At 43.1% G+C, this 19,115-nt stretch overlaps 1 protein-coding gene across 1 annotated transcript; it reads left to right on the forward strand.

Annotated features, from left to right (window-relative positions):
- Positions 1-5,836: 5,836 nt before the first annotated feature.
- Positions 5,837-12,123, forward strand: LOC139245509 (uncharacterized). Its single transcript, XM_070871174.1, has 2 exons — positions 5,837-5,932; positions 10,111-12,123. The coding sequence occupies exons 1-2, from the start codon at positions 5,837-5,839 to the stop codon at positions 12,121-12,123; spliced, it is 2,109 nt and encodes a 702-aa protein (XP_070727275.1).
- The last annotated feature ends 6,992 nt before the right edge of the window (positions 12,124-19,115 follow it).

Consider the following 19,115-nt stretch of genomic DNA (forward strand, 5'->3'; position numbering starts at 1 on the left):
GGCGGGGAGAGTGGGGAGATGGGGAGGAGAGGGGGGAGATGGGGAGGAGAGGGGGTACGGGGAGTGGAAAGCTGGGGCTGGCGGGGGGAGGCGGGAGAGAGCCAGAGGGGAGCGTGAGCTGAACGGGTGGGAGCCGGAGCCACAGTCAGAGCAGGAGCTGGAGGAGGGAGGTGCAGTCCGATCTTCGCCGCCCCAGTGAGCCCATTCGGCCAGGGCTAGGGGCGGTGTGCTTCGGCCCCTTCCACACGGTTTCGGGCGCCTGGAGCTACTGCACATGCGCGCACACTGTAGCGCGCATGTGCAGAGGTCCCGACACTGTTTTCAGTACAGGGACCTGGCTCCGTCCCCGACTGCTTGTGCTGCACCGTGCCGAGGATCTGGATCGACCTGAGGGAGTGGAGAATACCGAGGTAAGTTTTCGGCGCGGTTTTGAGCGCGGAAATCAGGCGTGGCTCGCGGGGCTCCGCCGTTCTAGGCGCAGCCCGAAACCTGACCCCAAAGGGTGGTAGAAATTTGGAACTCTCTTCTGCAAATTGCAATTGATGCTAAATCGATCATTTAAAATCTGAGATTGGTAGCTTTCTGTTAACCAAAGGTACAAAAGGATATGGGGCAAAGGATATGGAGTTAGTTTGCAGATCAGCCATGATCTCATTGAATGGCGGAATAAGATCGAGGGGCTGAATGGCCTACTCCTGTTCTATGTTCCTATGGAACGAGTGGAAAGGTGGAGCAGACAGTGAGAGGGAAACCGGTTATCTGGTGTGTACCCTACCTGCAGATTCTGTTCATATACCAGGTTACCCTATTTGCAGAACATTTCAAAAACAGCTGGGAACCTCGCCTTACACTTGCACTGCCCTTTTCCCTATCATTAACAAACAGAAAAAAGTTTACAATCACGATTCCTGCAGAACGATCCAGGAGTATTTTGCAATGTTATTCCCAGGAATCGTCGATAATATTCAACCACCTCTGAACAAAGCTGCTAATGAGATTTGTCCGCTCGCCCAGTTTGACACCAGTTTTTGACAGGACTCGCATCATGCTCTCATGTCAATTGGTCACATAACCACAGTGACCGATATCTTGATGTATATTTTAAATACCGAGCCTGAACTGACCGAACCCTTTTCAATCAAGAGGTTAAATGAAATCAAAAAAGTAAATTATCTTCTAGATTGCACATCCTGGATTACAGAAGAGTGGTGATAAGTAAGCGGACAGATATCTTGCTTTATACAGAGTACAAGTCAAAGAAATTGTGACTATGTTTTATAAGTATATTCTGAGCGTTACACAGGTCTCTTATGCATATGCACTCTGATATAGGTAAATGTTTGTTCCTGTGTTAATCTGATAGCAGGTATCGCATGATTTTCCTATGTGCAATGTTGGGTTGTTGCCATATTATGCAAGACCTTTTACAGATAGGCAAATAAAGCCTTTCTCATTGTACTTTGTCAGCCATGGCTCAGTGGGTAGCACACTCGCCTCTGAGTCAGAAGGTTGTGAGTTCAGGTCCCACTCCAGGAAGCTGAGCACACAAATCTAGACCAACACTCCAGTGCAGTGCTGAGGGAATGCTTCACTATCAGAGGTGCCGTCTTTTGGATGAGACGTTTAACCGAGGCTCCATCTGCTCTCTCAGGTGGACATAAAAGATTCTATGGTATTATTTTGAAGAAGAGCAGGGGCATTATCCCTGGTGTCCTGGACAATATTTATCCCTCAATCAACATCACTAAAACAGATTATCTGGTCATTATCACTTTGTTGTTTGTGGGAGCTTGTTGTACGCAAGTTGGCTGCTGTGTTTCTCACATTACAACAGTGACGACACTCAAAGTACTTCATTGGCTGTAAAGCGCTTTGAGATGTCCGGTGGTTGTGAAAGGCGCGATATAAATGCAAGTGTTTACATTTTTTTCTTTACATTCTGTGCAGGACAATATTACTGAGAACAGACCAGTCGCTGGAACTGCTTTATATCCTGCTGGAGTATGTTGGCTCTTAATTAAAATACTTTATATCACTTGTCAAAAATCTTTCTTACAGAATCACACAGCACAGAAGGAGGCCATTTAGCCCATGGTGCCTGTGCTGGCCCTTTGAAAGAGCAATCCAGTTAGTCCCACTCTCCCTGTTCTTTGCCCACAGCCCAGCAAATGTTTCCTTTTTAAGTATTTATCCAATTCCTTTCTAAAAGTTATTATTGAATCTGCTTCCACCATCCTTTCAGGCAGTGCTTTCCAGATCACAACTAATTGCAATCAGGGGAAAAAAATCTCCTCATCTTCCCTCTGGTTCTTTTGCAATTTAATCTTCAATCTGCATCTCCTCTTCACCCTCTCCAAGGCCTTGATATCCTTTAGATTTCTTTATATTGCCCTTAAGTACTCCATAAATACTCTTTTTTTTCCTCTTCTTCTGTAATTCCTCAGACATTGAGTTCCTGCTCCTTGCTTTGCAGACTTCATTATTTCTAGGGAAGTGTCTGAGGAGAGGAGTAGAGTGACATTGGGAGGTTTCTGGGATTGGGAAGCAAAAGATTCAAGTTAGTTATGGATAAGGACAAGGATAGATCTGGAATAAAAGTCCCAAATTGGGGAAAAGCTAATTTTGTTAAGTTGAGGAGTGATTTGGCCACAGTGGACTGGAAACAGCTACTTGTGGGTAAATCAGTGTTGAAACATTGAGAGGCATTCGAGGAGAAGATCCAGAAGGCTCAGGCCAAACTTGTGCCCTTAAAGAAAAAGGGTGGGAATAACCATTCTAGAGCCCCCTGGATGTCTAGAGACTTACAGGGGAGAATAAAGAAAAAAGGGAAGCTAAATACTGTAGAATCTTTGGAGGAATATAGAAAGTTCAGAGGTAAAATTAAAAAGGATATTAGGAATGCTAAGAGAGAGCATGAAAAATTCTTAGCTCGTAAAATTAAGGAAAACCCAAAGATGTTCTATAAATATATTAAGAGCAAGAGGGTAACTAAAAAAAGTGTAGGGCCTATTAGAAACCATGAGGGTAATCTTTTGTAGAGGCAGAAGATGTTGGTATGGTTCTCAATGAATACTTTGCATCTGTTTTCACAAAGGAAAGGGGCAATGCAGGTACTGTTATCAAGGAGGAGTGTGAAATTCTGGATAAAATAAACATAGTGAGAGAGGAGGTATTAAGGGTTTAGCAGCTTTGAAAGTGGGTAAGTCCCCAGGCCCGGATGAAATGCATCCCAGGCTGTTGAGCAAAGTAAAAGAGGAACTAGCAGAGGCCTTGACCATTATTTTCCAGTCCTCCTTGGATTTGGGCATGGTGCCGGAGGACTGGAGGACTGCTAATGTGGTACCCTTGTTTAAGAAGGGAGAAACGGATAGGCCGAGTAATTATAAGCCTGTCAGCCTAACCTCAGTGGTGGGAAAATTATTAGAAAAAATCCTGAAAGACAGGATAAATCTACATTTGGAAAGGCAAGGATTAATTAGGAACAGTCAGCACGGATTTGTTAAGGGAAGATCGTGTTTGACTAACCTGATTGAATTTTTTGAGGAGGTAACCAAGAGGGTCGATGAGGGTAGTGCGTATGATGTAGTGTATATGGACTTTAGCAACGCTTTTGATAAGGTTCCACATGGTAGACTAGTAACGGAGGTTAAAGTCCATGGGATCCAGGGCAAAGTGGATAGTTGGATCCAAAATTGGCTTGGAGGTAGGAAGCAAAGGGTAATGGTTGATGGATGTTTCCAGTGGGGTTTCGCAGGGCTCAGAATTAGGAGGGAGAAAATAGAGTATGAGAGGAAGTTTGCTGGGAACATAAAAACTGACTGCAAAAGCTTCTATAGATATGTGAAGAGAAAAAAATTAGTGAAGACAAACGTAGGTCCTTTGCAGTCAGAATCAGGTAAATTTATAATGGGGAACAAAGAAATGGAAGACCAATTGAACAAATACTTTGATTCTGTCTTCACGAAGGAAGACACAAATATCGTTCCGGAAATACTAGGGGACCGAGGGTCTATCAAGAAGGAGGAACTGAAGGAAATCCTTATTAGTCAGGAAATTATGTAAGGGAAATTGATGGGATTGAAGGTCGATAAATCCCCCGGGCCTGATAGGCTGCATCCCAGAGTATTTAAGGAAGTGGCCCTAGAAATAGTAGATGCATTGGTGATCATTTTCCAACAGTCTATCAACTCTGGATCAGTTCCTATGGATTGGAGGGTAGCTAATGTAACACCACTTTTTAAAAAAGGAGGGAGAGAGAAAACGGGGAATTATAGACTGGTTAGCCTGACATCGGTAGTGGGGAAAATGTTGGAATCAAACATTAAAGATGAAATAGCAGCACATTTGGAAAGCGGTGACAGGATCGGTCCAAGTCAGCATGGATTTATGAAAGGGAAATCATGCTTGATAAATCTTCTAGAAATTTTTGAGGATGTAACTAATAGAGTGGACAAGGAAGAACCAGTGGATGTGGTGTATTTGGACTTTCAAAAGGCTTTTGACAAGGTCCCACACAAGAGATTAGTTTGCAAAATTAAAGCACATATATTGGGGGTAATGTATTGACATGGATAGAGAACTGGTTGGCAGACAGGAAGCAGAGTCGGGATAAATGGGTCCTTTTCAGAATGGCAGGCAGTGACTAGTGGGGTGCCACAGGATTCAGTGCTGGGACCCCAGCTATTTACAATGTACATCATTGATTTAGTTGAAGGAATTGAGTGTAATATCTCCAAGTTTGCAGATGACACTAAGCTTGGTGGCGGTGTGAGCTGTGAGGAGGATGCTAAGAGGCTGCAGGGTGACTTGGACAGGTTAGGTGAGTGGGCAAATGCATGGCAGATGCAGTATAATGTGGATAAATGTGAGGTTATCCACTTTGGTGGCAAAAACAGGTAGGCAGAATATTATCTGAATGGCGACAGATTAGGAAAGGGGGAGGTGCAACGAGACCTGGGTGTCATGGTACATCAGTCATTGAAAGTTGGCATGCAGGTACAACAGGTGGTGAAGAAGGCAAATTGCATGTGGCCTTCATAGCTAGGGGATTTGAGTATAGGAGCAGGGGAGGTCTTACTGCAGTTGTACAGGGCCTTGGTGAGGCCTCACCTGGAATATTGTGTTCCGTTTTTGGTCTCCTAATCTGAGGAAGGATGTTCTTGCTATTGAGGGAGTGCAGCGAAGGTACACCAGACTGATTCCCGGGATGGCAGAACTGACATATGAAGAGAGCCTGGATCGACTGGGCCTGTATTCACTGGAGTTTAGAAGAATTAGAGGGGATCTCATAGAAATATATAAAATTCTGACGGGATTGGACAGGTTAGAGGCAGGAAGAATGTTCCCAATACTGGGGAAGTCCAGAACCAGGGGTCACAGTCTAAGGATAAGGGGTAAGCCATTTAGGACCGAGATGATGAAGAGAAACTTCCTCACTCAGAGAATTGTTAACTTGTGGAATTCTCTACCACAGAGAGTTGTTGATGTCACTTCGTTAGATATATTCAAGAGAGAGTTAGATATGGCCCTTACGGCTGTGGTGTAAGGGCTGTTGCAGTTGTGTGGGGTGGATTGGTTGGGCTGGGGGCTCTTTGCCTTTCCGCCTTTGTTCATTGTTCATAGATTTATATGTAACCTTCAAGGTGATCAAGGGGATCAAGGGGTATGGAGAGAAAGCAGGAAAGGGGTACTGAGGTGAATGATCAACCATGATCTCATTGAATGGTGGCGCAGGCTCGAAGGACCGAATGGCCTACTCCTGCACCTATTTTCTATGTTTCTATGTCCCTTGCTTTTTGTGGTATATATCAATGATCTAGATTTGAATATAGGGAGTATGATTAAGAAGTTTGCAGATGACACTAAAATTGGCTGCGTGGTTGATAATGAAGAGGAAAGTCATGGACTACAGGAGGATTATCAAGATGGTCAGGTGGGCAGAGCAGTGGCAAATGGAATTTAATTCGGAGAGAGGATCTGAGGGGAGGCTTCTTCATGCAGAGGGTTGTGGGGGTCTGGAACTCACTGCCTGGAAGTGTGGTGGATGCAGAAACCCCCACCACATTTTAAAGGTGTTAGGATGTGCACGTAAAGTGCCATATCCTGCAGGGTTATGGACCTAGAGCTGGTAAGTGGGGTTAGACTGGATAACCTCTTGTTGGCTGGCGCAGATATGATCGTAAGTACTGCAGGGAATCGAATACGGCCAAGGTGATCTGGACTAGTTTCGATCGCCTGGATGGGTTGGAGAGGAATTTTCTCGGTTTTTATCTGGTTTTTGCCTCTCCCAGGAGATCACATGGCTCCGGTTGGGGTGGAGTGTAGAATGCTGCGGTGTAAGGGGTATCGCAGTTGTGTTGGGCAGACTGGTTGGGCTGGGGGCTCTTTGCCTTTCCGCCTTTGTTCATAGATTTATATGTAACCTTCAGGACTGCTGACCGAGGGCCATGTGGCTCTTTGTTGGCCGGCGTGGCCACGATGGGCCGAAATGGCCTCCTTCTGTGCTGTAGATTTCTATGTTTCTAAAACATCACCTGATAGAGACCAACCTAAGTCAACTTATTTTGGCAGTGAATATTATTTATTTTCCTTGTTTTGTTTTGCTTGCTCTGTTGCTAATATATCCAATGTATAGAGAAGGTTTTCTCTAAGATTATTGTATTTATCTACCAGTGATAACATTACAGATGGGCAAGGTTCAAAAATCTGTCTATACCTTAAATATATTCAATAACCCAGCCTCCACTGATTTCTGGGGTAGAGAATTCCAAAGATTTATGACCATCTCAGAGAAGAATTTCCTCCTCATTTCCGTTTTAAATGGGCGACCCCTTATTCTGAAACTATGCCCCTAGTTTTAGATTCCCCCACAAGGGGAAACATCCTCTCTGCATCTATCCTGTTAAGTCCCCTCAGAATCTTATACATTTCAATAAGATCACCTCTCATTCTTCTAAACTCCAATGAGTATGGGCTCAACCTTTCTTCATAAGACAACATCTCAGAAATCAACCTCGAGAACCTTCTCTGAACTGCCTCCAATGCAAGTATATCCCTCCTTAAATAAGGAGACCAAAACTGAATGCGGTACTCTAGGTGTGATCTCACCAATGCCCTGTAGCAGGTCTTCCCTATATTTATACTCCATCCCCCTTGCAATAAAGGCCAATATTCCATTTGCTTTCCTAATTACTTGCTGTACTTGCATGCTAACTTTTTGTCTTTCATGTACAAGGACCCCCAGGTCCCTCTGTACTGCAGCATTTTGTAATCTTCATTTTAAAAAATAATTTGCTTTTTTATCTACCAAAGTGGATGACCTCACATTTTCCCACATTATACTCCATCTGGCAAATTTTTGCCCACTTACTTAACCTATGTCCCTTTGCAGATTCTTTGCGTCCTCCTCACAACTTGCTTTCCCACCTACCTGTGCATCATCAGCAAATTTGGCTACATTATACTTGGTCCTTTTGATCCAAGTCATTAATATAGATTGTAAATAGTTGAGGCCCCAGCACTGATCCCTGTGGCACCCCACTAGTTACAGTTTGCCAACCTGAAAATGACCCATTTATCCCGACTCTGTTTTCTGTTAGTTAGCCAATTCTCTCTCCGTGCTAATATATTACCCCCAACCCCGTGAGCTCTTATCTTGTGCACGACATCTATTGGTTCTCCTTTATCCACCCTGCTTGTTGCATCCTCAAAGAACTCCAGCAAATTTGTCAAACATGATTTCCCTTTCATAAAACCATGCTAACTCTGCTTGACTGTATTGTGATTTTCTAAATGTCTTGCTACTACTTTCTTAATAATGGACTCCAGCAGTTTCCCAATAACAGATGTTAGGCTAACATCAATAATTTCCTGTTTTCTGTCTCCCTCCTTTCTTAAATAGGAGCGTTACATTTGCGGTTTTCCAATCCGCTGGGCCCTCTCCAGAATCCAAGGAATTTTGGTAGATTACAACCAATGCATCCACTATCTCTGCAGCCACTTCTTTTAAGACATTAGGATGCAGGCCATCCGGTCCAGGGGACTTGTCCACCTTTAGTCCCATTAGTTTGCCTAGTACTTTTTCTCTAGTGAAAGTGATTGTTTTAAGTTCCTCCTCCCAATAGCCCCTTGATTATCTATTATTGGGATGCTTTTCGTGTCTTCTATCGTGAAGACCGATACAAAATATGTGTTGAAAATCTCTGCCATTTCCGTTTCCCATTATTAATTCCCCAGTCTCATTCTCTAATGTTTACCAATGTTTACTTTAGCTACTCTCTTCTTTTTTATATACCTGTAGAAGCTCTTAATGTCTGTTTTTATATTTCTTGCTAGTTTACTCTCCTAAATGATCTTCACTTTTTTTTAATTGTCCTTTGCTAGTTTCTAAAAAATTCCCAATCCTCTGGCTTTCCACTATTCTTGGCAACCTTGTATACCTTCCTTTACTTCCTTAGTTAGCCACGGCTGGTTCATCCTTCTCTTACAGTCTTTCCTTCTCACTGGAATATATCTTTGCTGAGAGTTATGAAATATCTCCTTAAATGTTTGCCACTGCTTATCTATCGTCTTACCCTTTAATCTATTTTCCCAGTCCACTTTAGCCAACTCTGACTTCATACCTTTGTAATTGCCTTTATTTAAGTTCAGGATTGAGACCTAGCTTTCTCACCCTCAAACTGAATTTGAAATTCTAACATGCTATGATCACTCTTCCCAAGAGGATTCTTTACTATGAGATCATTAATTAATCCAGTCTCATTATACATTACCAGATCTAAAATAGTCTGCTGCCTGGTTGGCTCTAAGAAACCATCCTGAATACACTCTATGAACTCTTCTTCAAGGCTACTTTGGCCAATTTGATTTGTCCAATCAATGTGAAGATTAAAATCGCTCATGATTATTGCTGTTCCTTTCTTATAAGCCTCCATTATTTATTGATTTATACTCTGTCCTACAGTGTAGCTACTGTTAGGTGGGGCCTATAGACTACTCCCACCAGTGACTTATTTCCCTTAATATTTCTTATCTCCACCCAAACTGATTCTACATCTTGATCTTCTGAGCCAACATTAGTTCTCATTATGGCACTGATCTCATCCTTTATTAACAGAGCAACCCTACCTCCTTTTCCTTTCTGTCTATCCTTCCGAAACGGCAAATATCCCTGAATATTCAGTTCCAGCCTTGGTTGCACAGTGTTCAGCTCCATTTGCAATTACTCCGATAATGAAGCAGTCCATGCCCATATGCAGTAAGACCTGGCCAACAGCTAGACATTGGCATCTCAAGTGCCAGAAATTACTTTCTGTACTGAGAGAACCTAACCACCGCCCCATGGCATTCATTACCATTACCATTAAAAATCCCCCACTATCAACATCCTAGGCGTGACCTTTGACAAGAAACTCAATTGCACCAGCCCCTTAAAAACCATTGCTACTGAAGGAGGTCAGAGGCTTGGTGTTCTATGGCAAGTGATTTATTCCTGACTCCCTAAAGTCTCTACATCACCCACGAGGCACATGTCAGGAGAGTGATGGAATACTTACCTGGATAGGTACAACTCCGAAAACACTCAAGAAGCTCAGCATCATTCAGACTAATTCAGCCTGCTTGATTGTCATTCAATCCAGTAGCCTAAACATTCGCCCCCTCCACCACTGGCATACGGTGGCTGCAGTATACCCATCAAAAAGATGCACTGCAGCAACTCGCCATGGCTTCCTAGACAGAACTTCCCAAACCTGTGGCATAACCACCTAGAAGGACAAGGGCAACAGGTCCTGGCTTGGACATATATCGCTGTTGCTTAATCATCGCTGGGTCAAAATCCTGGAACTCCCTCCCTGACACCACTGTGGGAGCACCTTCACCACACGGACTGCAGCGATTCATGAAGGTGGCTCACCACCACCATGGGCAGTTAGGGATGGGCAATAAATGACAGCCTTGCCAGCGATGCCCACATCCTGAGGATGGAAAAAACATTTGTTTTTTTTTAAATGAAAGCTATAGACCCGTAAGCATTTAATAGAAACGAGATGGACCTACTCACCATCATCTTTGCACCAGACACCTTATTGCACTGTTTGTGTTTGTTCCTAGTTGCTCTTGCAAAAGAAAATTAGGTTTCAGAAGAGACAGCTTCCTGAGAGTGGCCCAGCGAAGGGTTACCAGAAAAAAGTGGAATGTGAGCATGCGGAGGAAAATGAGCAAAAGAAACCAGATGTAGCTGGAAAGAAAGGCTTTCAAAAAATGAAGACTGAAGAATGGAGGCAGATTAAGATGCTGCATGAAAACACTGATGGGGAGAGGCACAAGGCACATGCCGGAGCAACAGAGCCTTTGATTTCACAAAACCTCTACTTTCCATTCACCACCTCACCGGCACACGCAACTCCCGTTGCCGCAATGGAGCAGCACGGCCCCGTCAGGGGGAAGGTCACAACACCTCGTGAATCTGGATCATTGCAAATTACTGTGACGCAAGATTGCGGTGCATACTTACACCAGCAGCATGCAGGTGGCCACCATAGTTATTTATGTAACGGACACTCGCGGAAGGTCACCACCGTGGACCACCAGATCCGCCATCACCTCTACGGGTATGAGGATTTGGTCAGTTGTTTGCTGAATTACCATCGGCTGGCTTGCCCTTCGGATCTCGGCCTTGCAAATATCCGCGGTGGCCCCAGTGACCTGGAAGACAGCTCCAAGTGGCGGAGGGTCGTCTCCGACAGCGGGCAAAGCTTTCGAGTAGATTTGAAGAATAAATCGAGCCACCTTTGCACCGAGCTCAGCATCACCCAGCGAAACAGGTGGCAGGATTATGAGCACGAGCGTGACTACAGATGGACAATCACCGTCAGCGGGTCTGGGGCCAAGCGGAAAGCCTCCAGCAGATGCGCCAACCGTCAGCTGAAAGAATACGGCAGAGTGTTCCAGGGGCAGTGGAAGGATTCAGGTGGCCCAGTGGATTTTCGGGAAGATTTTGCTAGTGGCTACCGACTACACTTCAATGATACAGTTGGCTGTGGAGTCTCTGTCTGTGGCCTCAAGAACCAAGAGGGGAGATTAATCAGTGACTCTGAGAATCTATATTCCAGCACTGAAGTTAAGGATCTGTGGATAACTTCCAGTATAGGCTCCAATGAACCATGGAAAAACCTCGCCAGCAATTGGAAAGTTTCAATTCAAAACACTCAAAACGACCTGGTTCGACCAAGGATGGAGGACAGGAGCCAGTCCAGGGATCCAAGCAAGAAGTGCAGCAGCCAACCGAAATCCCAGTGCAAGGTGACCAAGACTGAACCAGATTGTTTCAATGAAGCAAGCATGAATGAGCTGAAGCAGTCAAATCAAAAAGTAAAGCGCATTCACGAAGATAACCTTCGTGAGTTCAGTGCCGAAAACAGCTGCTCAAATTGCAAGTCAGGTTTTCACCAAGGAGCCTCGAACCACAAGTCTAGCAAAAAATCTCGAACGTGCAGTGATGACATAAAGCCAGCTCCAGGTAGATCCAGGTGTGAACTAAAATATCCTTGGAAAGAAAATGAAAGCAAGTTCAAAGAAGAACTTACCAATTCCAGCAAGCCTTGTAGTGGACACCAGAGGAAAGACTCATGGAATGGTGAAGGCTCAGGGACAAGTCTGAGCACTGAGTTGGACTTGGATAATCAGCTGTGTGATCGATCTGAAGTCTTCAGTGATGAAGCAAAGCACAAAAAGAAGGGAAGCAACACTAAGATCAAAGTCCACCCCAAGGTCAAGAACAGTACATGTAAACACCAGCTTATGGATTCTAATAGAGATTTCAAGTCCCATTGGAAAGGTTTTTCCACTTCACCCCAACACATGCAGAATGAATGTATGGATAATCACTGGTCTTATGAGAGAGGTTTTGGTATTCACCATGATTTCTATGGAGATGATTCTTGGTCTCACGAGATAGATTTTGGACATGATTATTACTACCATTCCCAAATAGGAGCAAATGGAAACCAGACATATTTTCACAAGTATTTTGCTGGTGACGGCGGACTTCAAGACGGTAATAGATGTGAGCAAAAGGTGAAGAGGCGAGAAACTGAGCCAGACAAAGTTCATCGCCGAAAATAGACAAAATAGAGATTAAAGTGAATAAAAGTAATGAGGAGGCATTTACTACAATGAACCTCACTCAGTATCATATCCTTTATAACTTAGTAACCGATGATCTTATCCAAAGCACCAAACTTAAAAAATAATCCATACAATTTGACTTGTGCTGTTATAATGAAATCCATTTAAATACATCGGTGATTTTCTAGGCCAGAGTACTTCAATTAATCTGATTTGAACAAAGTAGCACATTAAACCCAGCTTAGGTATGAATTACGTGTGGTTGAGTAAATGTAATACTGTAGCCTGTTTGGCTGACCAGCAATCAAGCATTCTTGGTGAACACATTTCAGAGAACAAATTCTATATTTTTGAGAGTCAATGTAGAAAAATAAGGATACATTCCAGATTTTTAGCAATGGAAGGAAAAAGAAAATACATGACCAGTATTCCTCTAAAATAAATCTTAAACTGCCTCCTCCTGAGCAATGTTTTGTCTTGGCCAACATTTTCCCAGAATCAACACCACTGGGGGAAAAAACAGCTGATCTGGTCACTTATCTCATTGCTGTTTGTGGGACCTTGCTATTTGTGACCACAAATTGGCTGCATCTTTGCTTATGTTACAACAATTCAAAAGTACTTAATTTACTGAAGCGCTTTGTGCCATCCTGAGGACGTGAACGGTGCTATATAAATGCAAGTTAGTTCTTTCTGCAATGGACACACAATGATGCAGGAGGCTTTGTACTGAAACCAAGGACGTAAGGTTTCATTACTACTCTCTGGTCCTGATTCCGACACAAACTCTGATGCTCCAGTGAATTAGCATGGCATAGACCTAACTTTAATTGCATCCTGTCACAACACTCTCTCTTTTTGTGTTCTTCCTTGCTGTAGCCTACTTCATTTTTCAGACCCTCAGTTCTCTTCTAAGCCCAATTTAATGGGAGAATTTGGTTTACTAACAAGAGGCCTCCATGGTACCATTTAGTTTGACAACCCATTTCGTAAAATGGAAGTTTGCCTTTTTTTTGTTTAAAAAGTTTGCTTTTGGTTGTCAAATGACTCAAATTAAATCTTATTTATGTAGAAAGTTTGTAAAATGACCAGTAGCAGCATTTCTAAAAGAGGGACAATCCAAGTGATGAAATATAAATTTACAGATTTGGCCTAGAATCTAAGGAACTCATTAGCTTTATTGACAGTATGTGAATACATTCAGCTGAGATGACTATGATTTGGATTGCAACACGTACACATCCCCCAGTGGCTGATATTTATTATGGAATCACAGAATGGTTACAGCACAGAAGGAAGTCATTCAGCCCATCAAGCCTCAGCCTCTCTCTGCAAGAGCTCTTCAGCTAGTCCCACTCCCCTGCCCTTTCCCCGTAGCCCTGCAATTCTTTTTCTTTCAGGTACTTACCAATTCCCTTTTGAAAGCCAACGATTGAATCTGCCTCCACCACCCTCTCAGGCAGTGCATTCCAGATCCGAACCACTCGCTGGGTAAAAAAGTTTTTCCTCATGCTGCCTTTGATTCTTCTGCCAATCACCTTAAATCTGTGTCCTCTGGTTCTCGACCCTTCTGCAAATGGGAACAGTTTCTCTCCATCTACTCCGTCTAGACACCTCATGATTTTGAACACCTCTATCAAATCTCCTCTCCATCTTTTCTCTAAGGAGAACAAACCCAGCTTCTCCAGTCTATACACATAACTGAAATCCCTCATCTCTGGAACCATTCTTGTAAATCTTTTCTGAACTTTCTATATTCAGCCTGGTTCTCACATTATTCTCAACCTGACATTTGTCTCACACCCTCTTTTTCTGCTTTATCTTTCTCTCTCTTTCTTCATCCAGAGAGCTCTGACTTTGGTTGACCAACCTTTCCCCCTCGAGGGAATGTACCTCGAATGTACCCGAACCATATAGAAATATAGATAATAGGTGCAGGAGTAGGCCATTCGGCCCTTCGAGCCTGCACCACCATTCAATAAGATCATGGCTGATCATTCACCTCAGTATCCCTTTCCTGCTTTCTCTCCATACCCCTTGATCCCTTTAGCCGTAAGGGCCATATCTAACTCCCTCTTGAATATATGCAATGAACTGGCATCAACAACTCTCTGCGGCAGGTAATTCCACAGGTTAACAACTCTGAGTGAAGAGGTTTCCCCTCATCTCAGTCCTAAATGGCTTACCCCTTATCTTTAGATTGTGTCCACTGGTTCTGGACTTCCCCAACATTGGGAACATTCTTCGTGCCTCTAACCTGTCCAGTCCCGTCAGAATTGTATATATTTCTATGAGATCCCCTCTCATCCTTCTAAACTCCAGTGAATACAGGCCTAGTCGATATAGTCTCTCCTCATATGTCAGTCCTGCCATCCTGGGAATCAGTCTGGTGAACCTTCGCTGCACTCCCTCAATAGCAAGAACATCCTTCCTCAGATTAGGAGACCAAAACTGAACACAATATTCCAGGTGAGGCCTCACCAAGGCCATGTACAACTGCAGTAAGACCTCCCTGCTCCTACTCAAATCCCCTAGCTATGAAGGCCAACATACCATTTGCCGCCTTCACCGCCTGCTGTACCTGCATGCCAACTTTCAATGACTGATGTACCATGACACCCAGGTCTCGTTGCACCTCCCCTTTTCCTAATCTGCTACCATTCAGATAATCTGCCATCAAAGTGGATAACCTCACATTTATCCACATTATACTGCATCTGCCCACTCACCTAACCTGTCCAAGTCACCCTGCAGCCTCTTAGCATCCTCCTCACAGCTCACACCGCCACCCAGCTTAGTGTCATCTGCAAACTTGGAGATATTACACTTAATTCCTTCATCTAAATCATTGATATATATTGTAAATCATTGAACCCTGCGGCACCCCACTAGTCACTGCCTGCCATTCTGAAAAGGACCTGTTTATCCCGACTCTCTGCTTCCTATCTGCCAACCAGTTCTCTATCCACGTCAGTACATTACCCCCAATACCATGGGCTTTAATTTTGCACACCAATCTCTTGTGTGGGACTGTGTCAAAAGCCGTTTGAAAGTCCAAATACACCACATCCACTGGTTCTCCCTTGTCCACTCTACTAGTTACATCCTCAAAAAATTCCAGAAGATTTGTCAAGCATGATTTCCCTTTCATAAATCCATGCTGACTTGGACCAATCCTGTCACTGCTTTCCAAATGCGCTGCTATTTCATCCTTAATGATTGATTCCAACATTTTTCTCACTACTGTTGTCAGGTTAACCGGTCTATAATTACCCGTTTTCTCTCTCCCTCCTTTTTTAAAAAGTGGTGTTACATTAGCTACCCTCCAGTCCCTAGGAACTGATCCAGAGTCGATAGACTGTTGGAAAATGATCACCAATGCATCCATTATTTCTAGGACCACTTCCTTAAGTATTCTGGGATGCAGACTATCAGGCCCCGGGGATTTATCAGCCTTCAATCCCATCAATTTCCTTAACACGATTTCCTGCCTAATAAGGATTTCCTTCAGTTTCTCCTTTCCTCTAGACCCTCGGTCTCCTAGTATTTCCGGAACGTTATTTGTGTCTTCCTTTGTGAAGACAGAACCAACGTATTTGTTCAACTGGTCTGCCATTTCTTTATTCCCCATTATAAATTCACCTGAATCTGACTGCAAGGGACCTACATTTGTCTTCACTAATCTTTTTCTCTTCACATATCTATAGAAGCTTTTGCAGTCAGTTTTTATGTTCCCAGCAAGCTTCCTCTCATACTCTATTTTCCCCCTGCTAATTAAACCCTTTGTCCTCCTCAGCTGAATTCTAAATTTCTCCCAGTCCTCAGGTTTGCTGCTTTTTCTGGCCAATTTATATGCCTCTTCCTTGGATTTAACACTATCCTTAATTTCCTTTGTTAGCCACGGTTGAGCCACCTTCCCCGTTTTATTTTTACTCCAGACAGGGAATTGTACATCTCTTTTTAAAGGCAACCCATTGTTCGATTACAGTTTTGCCTGCCAACCTTTGAATCCAGTTTACCCGAGCCAGATCTATTCTCAACCCACTGAAATTGGCCTTCCTCCAATTAAGTATTTTTACTCTAGATTGCTCACTGTCCTTTTCTATAACTAATCTAAACCTTATGATATTATAAACACTGTTCCCTAAATGTTCCCCTACTGACACTTGCTCCACTTGACCCACCTCATTCCCCAGAACCAGATCCAGCAATATCTCCTTCCTTGTTGGGCTGGAAATGTACCGATCAAGAAAGTTCTCCTGAATACACTTCAGAAATTCTTCCTCTTCTCTGCCCTTTACACTATTGCTATCCCAGTCTATATTCGGATAGTTGAAATCCCCCATTATCACTACTCTATAGTTCTTGCACCTCTTTGTAATCTCCCTGCAAATTTGCTTCTCTATATCCTTCCCAGTAGTTGGTGGCCTATAGAATACACCTAGTAGTGTAATGGCACCTCTATTGTTTCTTAACTCTAACCAAATAGATTCTGTCCTTTACCCATCGAGGACATCTTCTCTCTCCAGCACTGTAATATTCTCCATATTCAATTCTGCCACCCCATCTCCTTTCCTTCTCTATCTTTCATGAACACCTTATATCCAGGAATATTTAGTACCCAATCCTGCCCTTTTTTGAGCCAGGTCTCTGTTATCGCCACATCATATTCTCATGTGGCTATTTGTGCCTGCAGCTCACCAACCTTATTTACCATGCTTTGTGCATTTACACACATGCACTTTAAACCTTTCTTAGACCTTCCTGCATTCTCCCTTAGTCTGACCCCACCTAATACCGTACTATTTCTTACTCTAGTGCTGTCTCTCCCTATCCTTTGTGCTCTTTGTTTCTCCTTTCAAATGCTATATCCTGGTGTCCATCCCCTGCTGCAAAACTCCTAATCTGACATATATCCTCTCCTTGTTGTTTCTAAAGAGGTTGATGATTTGCATTAGGTATTATTGGCACTGGGAATTATTGGCAAGCAGTTGAATTTCTTTTTTAATTTGAGGCCGGAGATTAATTTTTTAAAAAACCTCTGATTGAAGACTAGCGTAAATAACTCTGCAGGTTTTACATTGAATATTTAACGCTACCCCCCGCAATCTAAATTGCCATTGCATTCCGCTTAGGAGTTCTAATCTTGTATTAGAGATAATAATACAAGTATTTATATAAATTATATGCCATAACCCACTCACAAGCTCATGGAGAAACTTACTTCACTACAGCACATTCCTGCTGCTGGCTGTTCCAGGTTCAAACTCATGTTTGTTTCGGAGGCGAGTTGTTAAAATAAAAATTCAGAATATTTAAATTCCAGCCTTTGTTGAACTGCATTTGTTCAAATCAGATTTCATTCACAACATGCATTATAAATGGTCTGATACTGACACTGGCTTAGAACTAGCAATGCTCACTTATACTGCTGGCTCTATGATGTTTTCTGTTTTGGTAGGTAGAATTCTGCCTGATGCTCATAGGTCCAAAAGCTGATGACATTTTCTAATATCGAAGAGCTTAAAGAGTTAAAAGCTTAACTTTTGGGAACTTTTAAAAATTGACTTTGCACATGGGTCACCGGCAGTGTAAAACCAAAGCAAACTGTGATCAAACTGATTAAGACCTACATTATTTCTGCTGAACTGAACCTGGATTGAAAGAACCACAGATATATTGCAGATTATGTGCTGTTCTCTGTCACCTCCCATTTGCTCCTTAAATGTAAAGGGAAAGAGGTGCACTTTTTCCCTGTAAAATCATTTATCCATTCGTATTGTACCAGTGTAACATTGTACTGTTGGCAATATTAGTGAGACAACTCCAGGGGTTTGTGATGGTGAAAGTAGCACCTTGTGCATTACAATTAAATAAAGATAAGGCCAAGGTTAAATATTTTGCACACTTATTATTCAATCTCTTAAGAAGCTCCTTAAAACCTACCTCTTTGACCTAGCTTTTGGTCACCTGCCCTAATATCTCATGTGACTCGGTGTCAAATTTAGTTTGATAAGTGCCGTGGCACATTTTACTACATTAAACATAAGAATGTAAGAATTAGGAACAGGAGTAGGCCATCTAGCCCCTCGAGCCTGCTCCGCCACTCAACAAGATCGTGGCTGATCTGGCAGTGGACTCAGCTCCACTTACCCGCCCGCTCCCCATAACCCTTAATTCCCTTATTGATTAAAAATCTATCTATCTGTGATTTGAATACATTCAATGAGCTAGCCTCAACGGCATCCCTGGGCAGAGAATTTCACAGATTCACAACCCTCTGGGAGAAGAAATTCCTTCTCAACTCGGTTTTAAATTGGCTCCCCTGTATTTTGAGGCTGTGCCCCCTAGTTCTAGTCTCCCCGACTAGTGGAAACAACCTCTCTGCCTCTATCTTGTCTATCCCTTTCATTATTTTAAATGTTTCTATAAGATCACCCCTCATCCTTCTGAACTCCAACGAGTCTATTCAATCTATCATCATAAGGTAACCCCCTCATCTCCAGAATCAGCCTAGTGAATAGTCTCTGTACTCCCTCCAAAGCTAGTATATCCTTCCTTAAGTAAGGTGACCAAAACTGCATCAGTACTCCAGGTGCGGCCTCACCAATACCCTAGTAAGGAGGAGGAACTGAGGGAAATCCTTATTAGCCGGGAAATTGTGTTGGGGAAATTGATGGGATTGAAGGCCGATAAATCCCCAGGGCCTGATGGACTGCATCCCAGAGTACTTAAGGAGGTGGCCTTGGAAATAGTGGCTGCGTTGACAGTCATTTTCCAACATTCCATTGACTCTGGATCAGTTCCTATGGAGTGGAGGGTAGCCAATGTAACCCCACTTTTAAAAAAAGGAGGGAGAGAGAAAACAGGGAATTATAGACCGGTCAGCCTGACATCGGTAGTGGGTAAAATGATGGAATCAATTATTAAGGATGTCATAGCAGTGCATTTGGAAAGAGGTGACATGATAGGTCCAAGTCAGCATGGAT

This window comes from Pristiophorus japonicus, unplaced genomic scaffold (genome assembly GCF_044704955.1).
Source record: "Pristiophorus japonicus isolate sPriJap1 unplaced genomic scaffold, sPriJap1.hap1 HAP1_SCAFFOLD_2215, whole genome shotgun sequence".
Taxonomy (NCBI): domain Eukaryota; kingdom Metazoa; phylum Chordata; class Chondrichthyes; family Pristiophoridae; genus Pristiophorus; species Pristiophorus japonicus.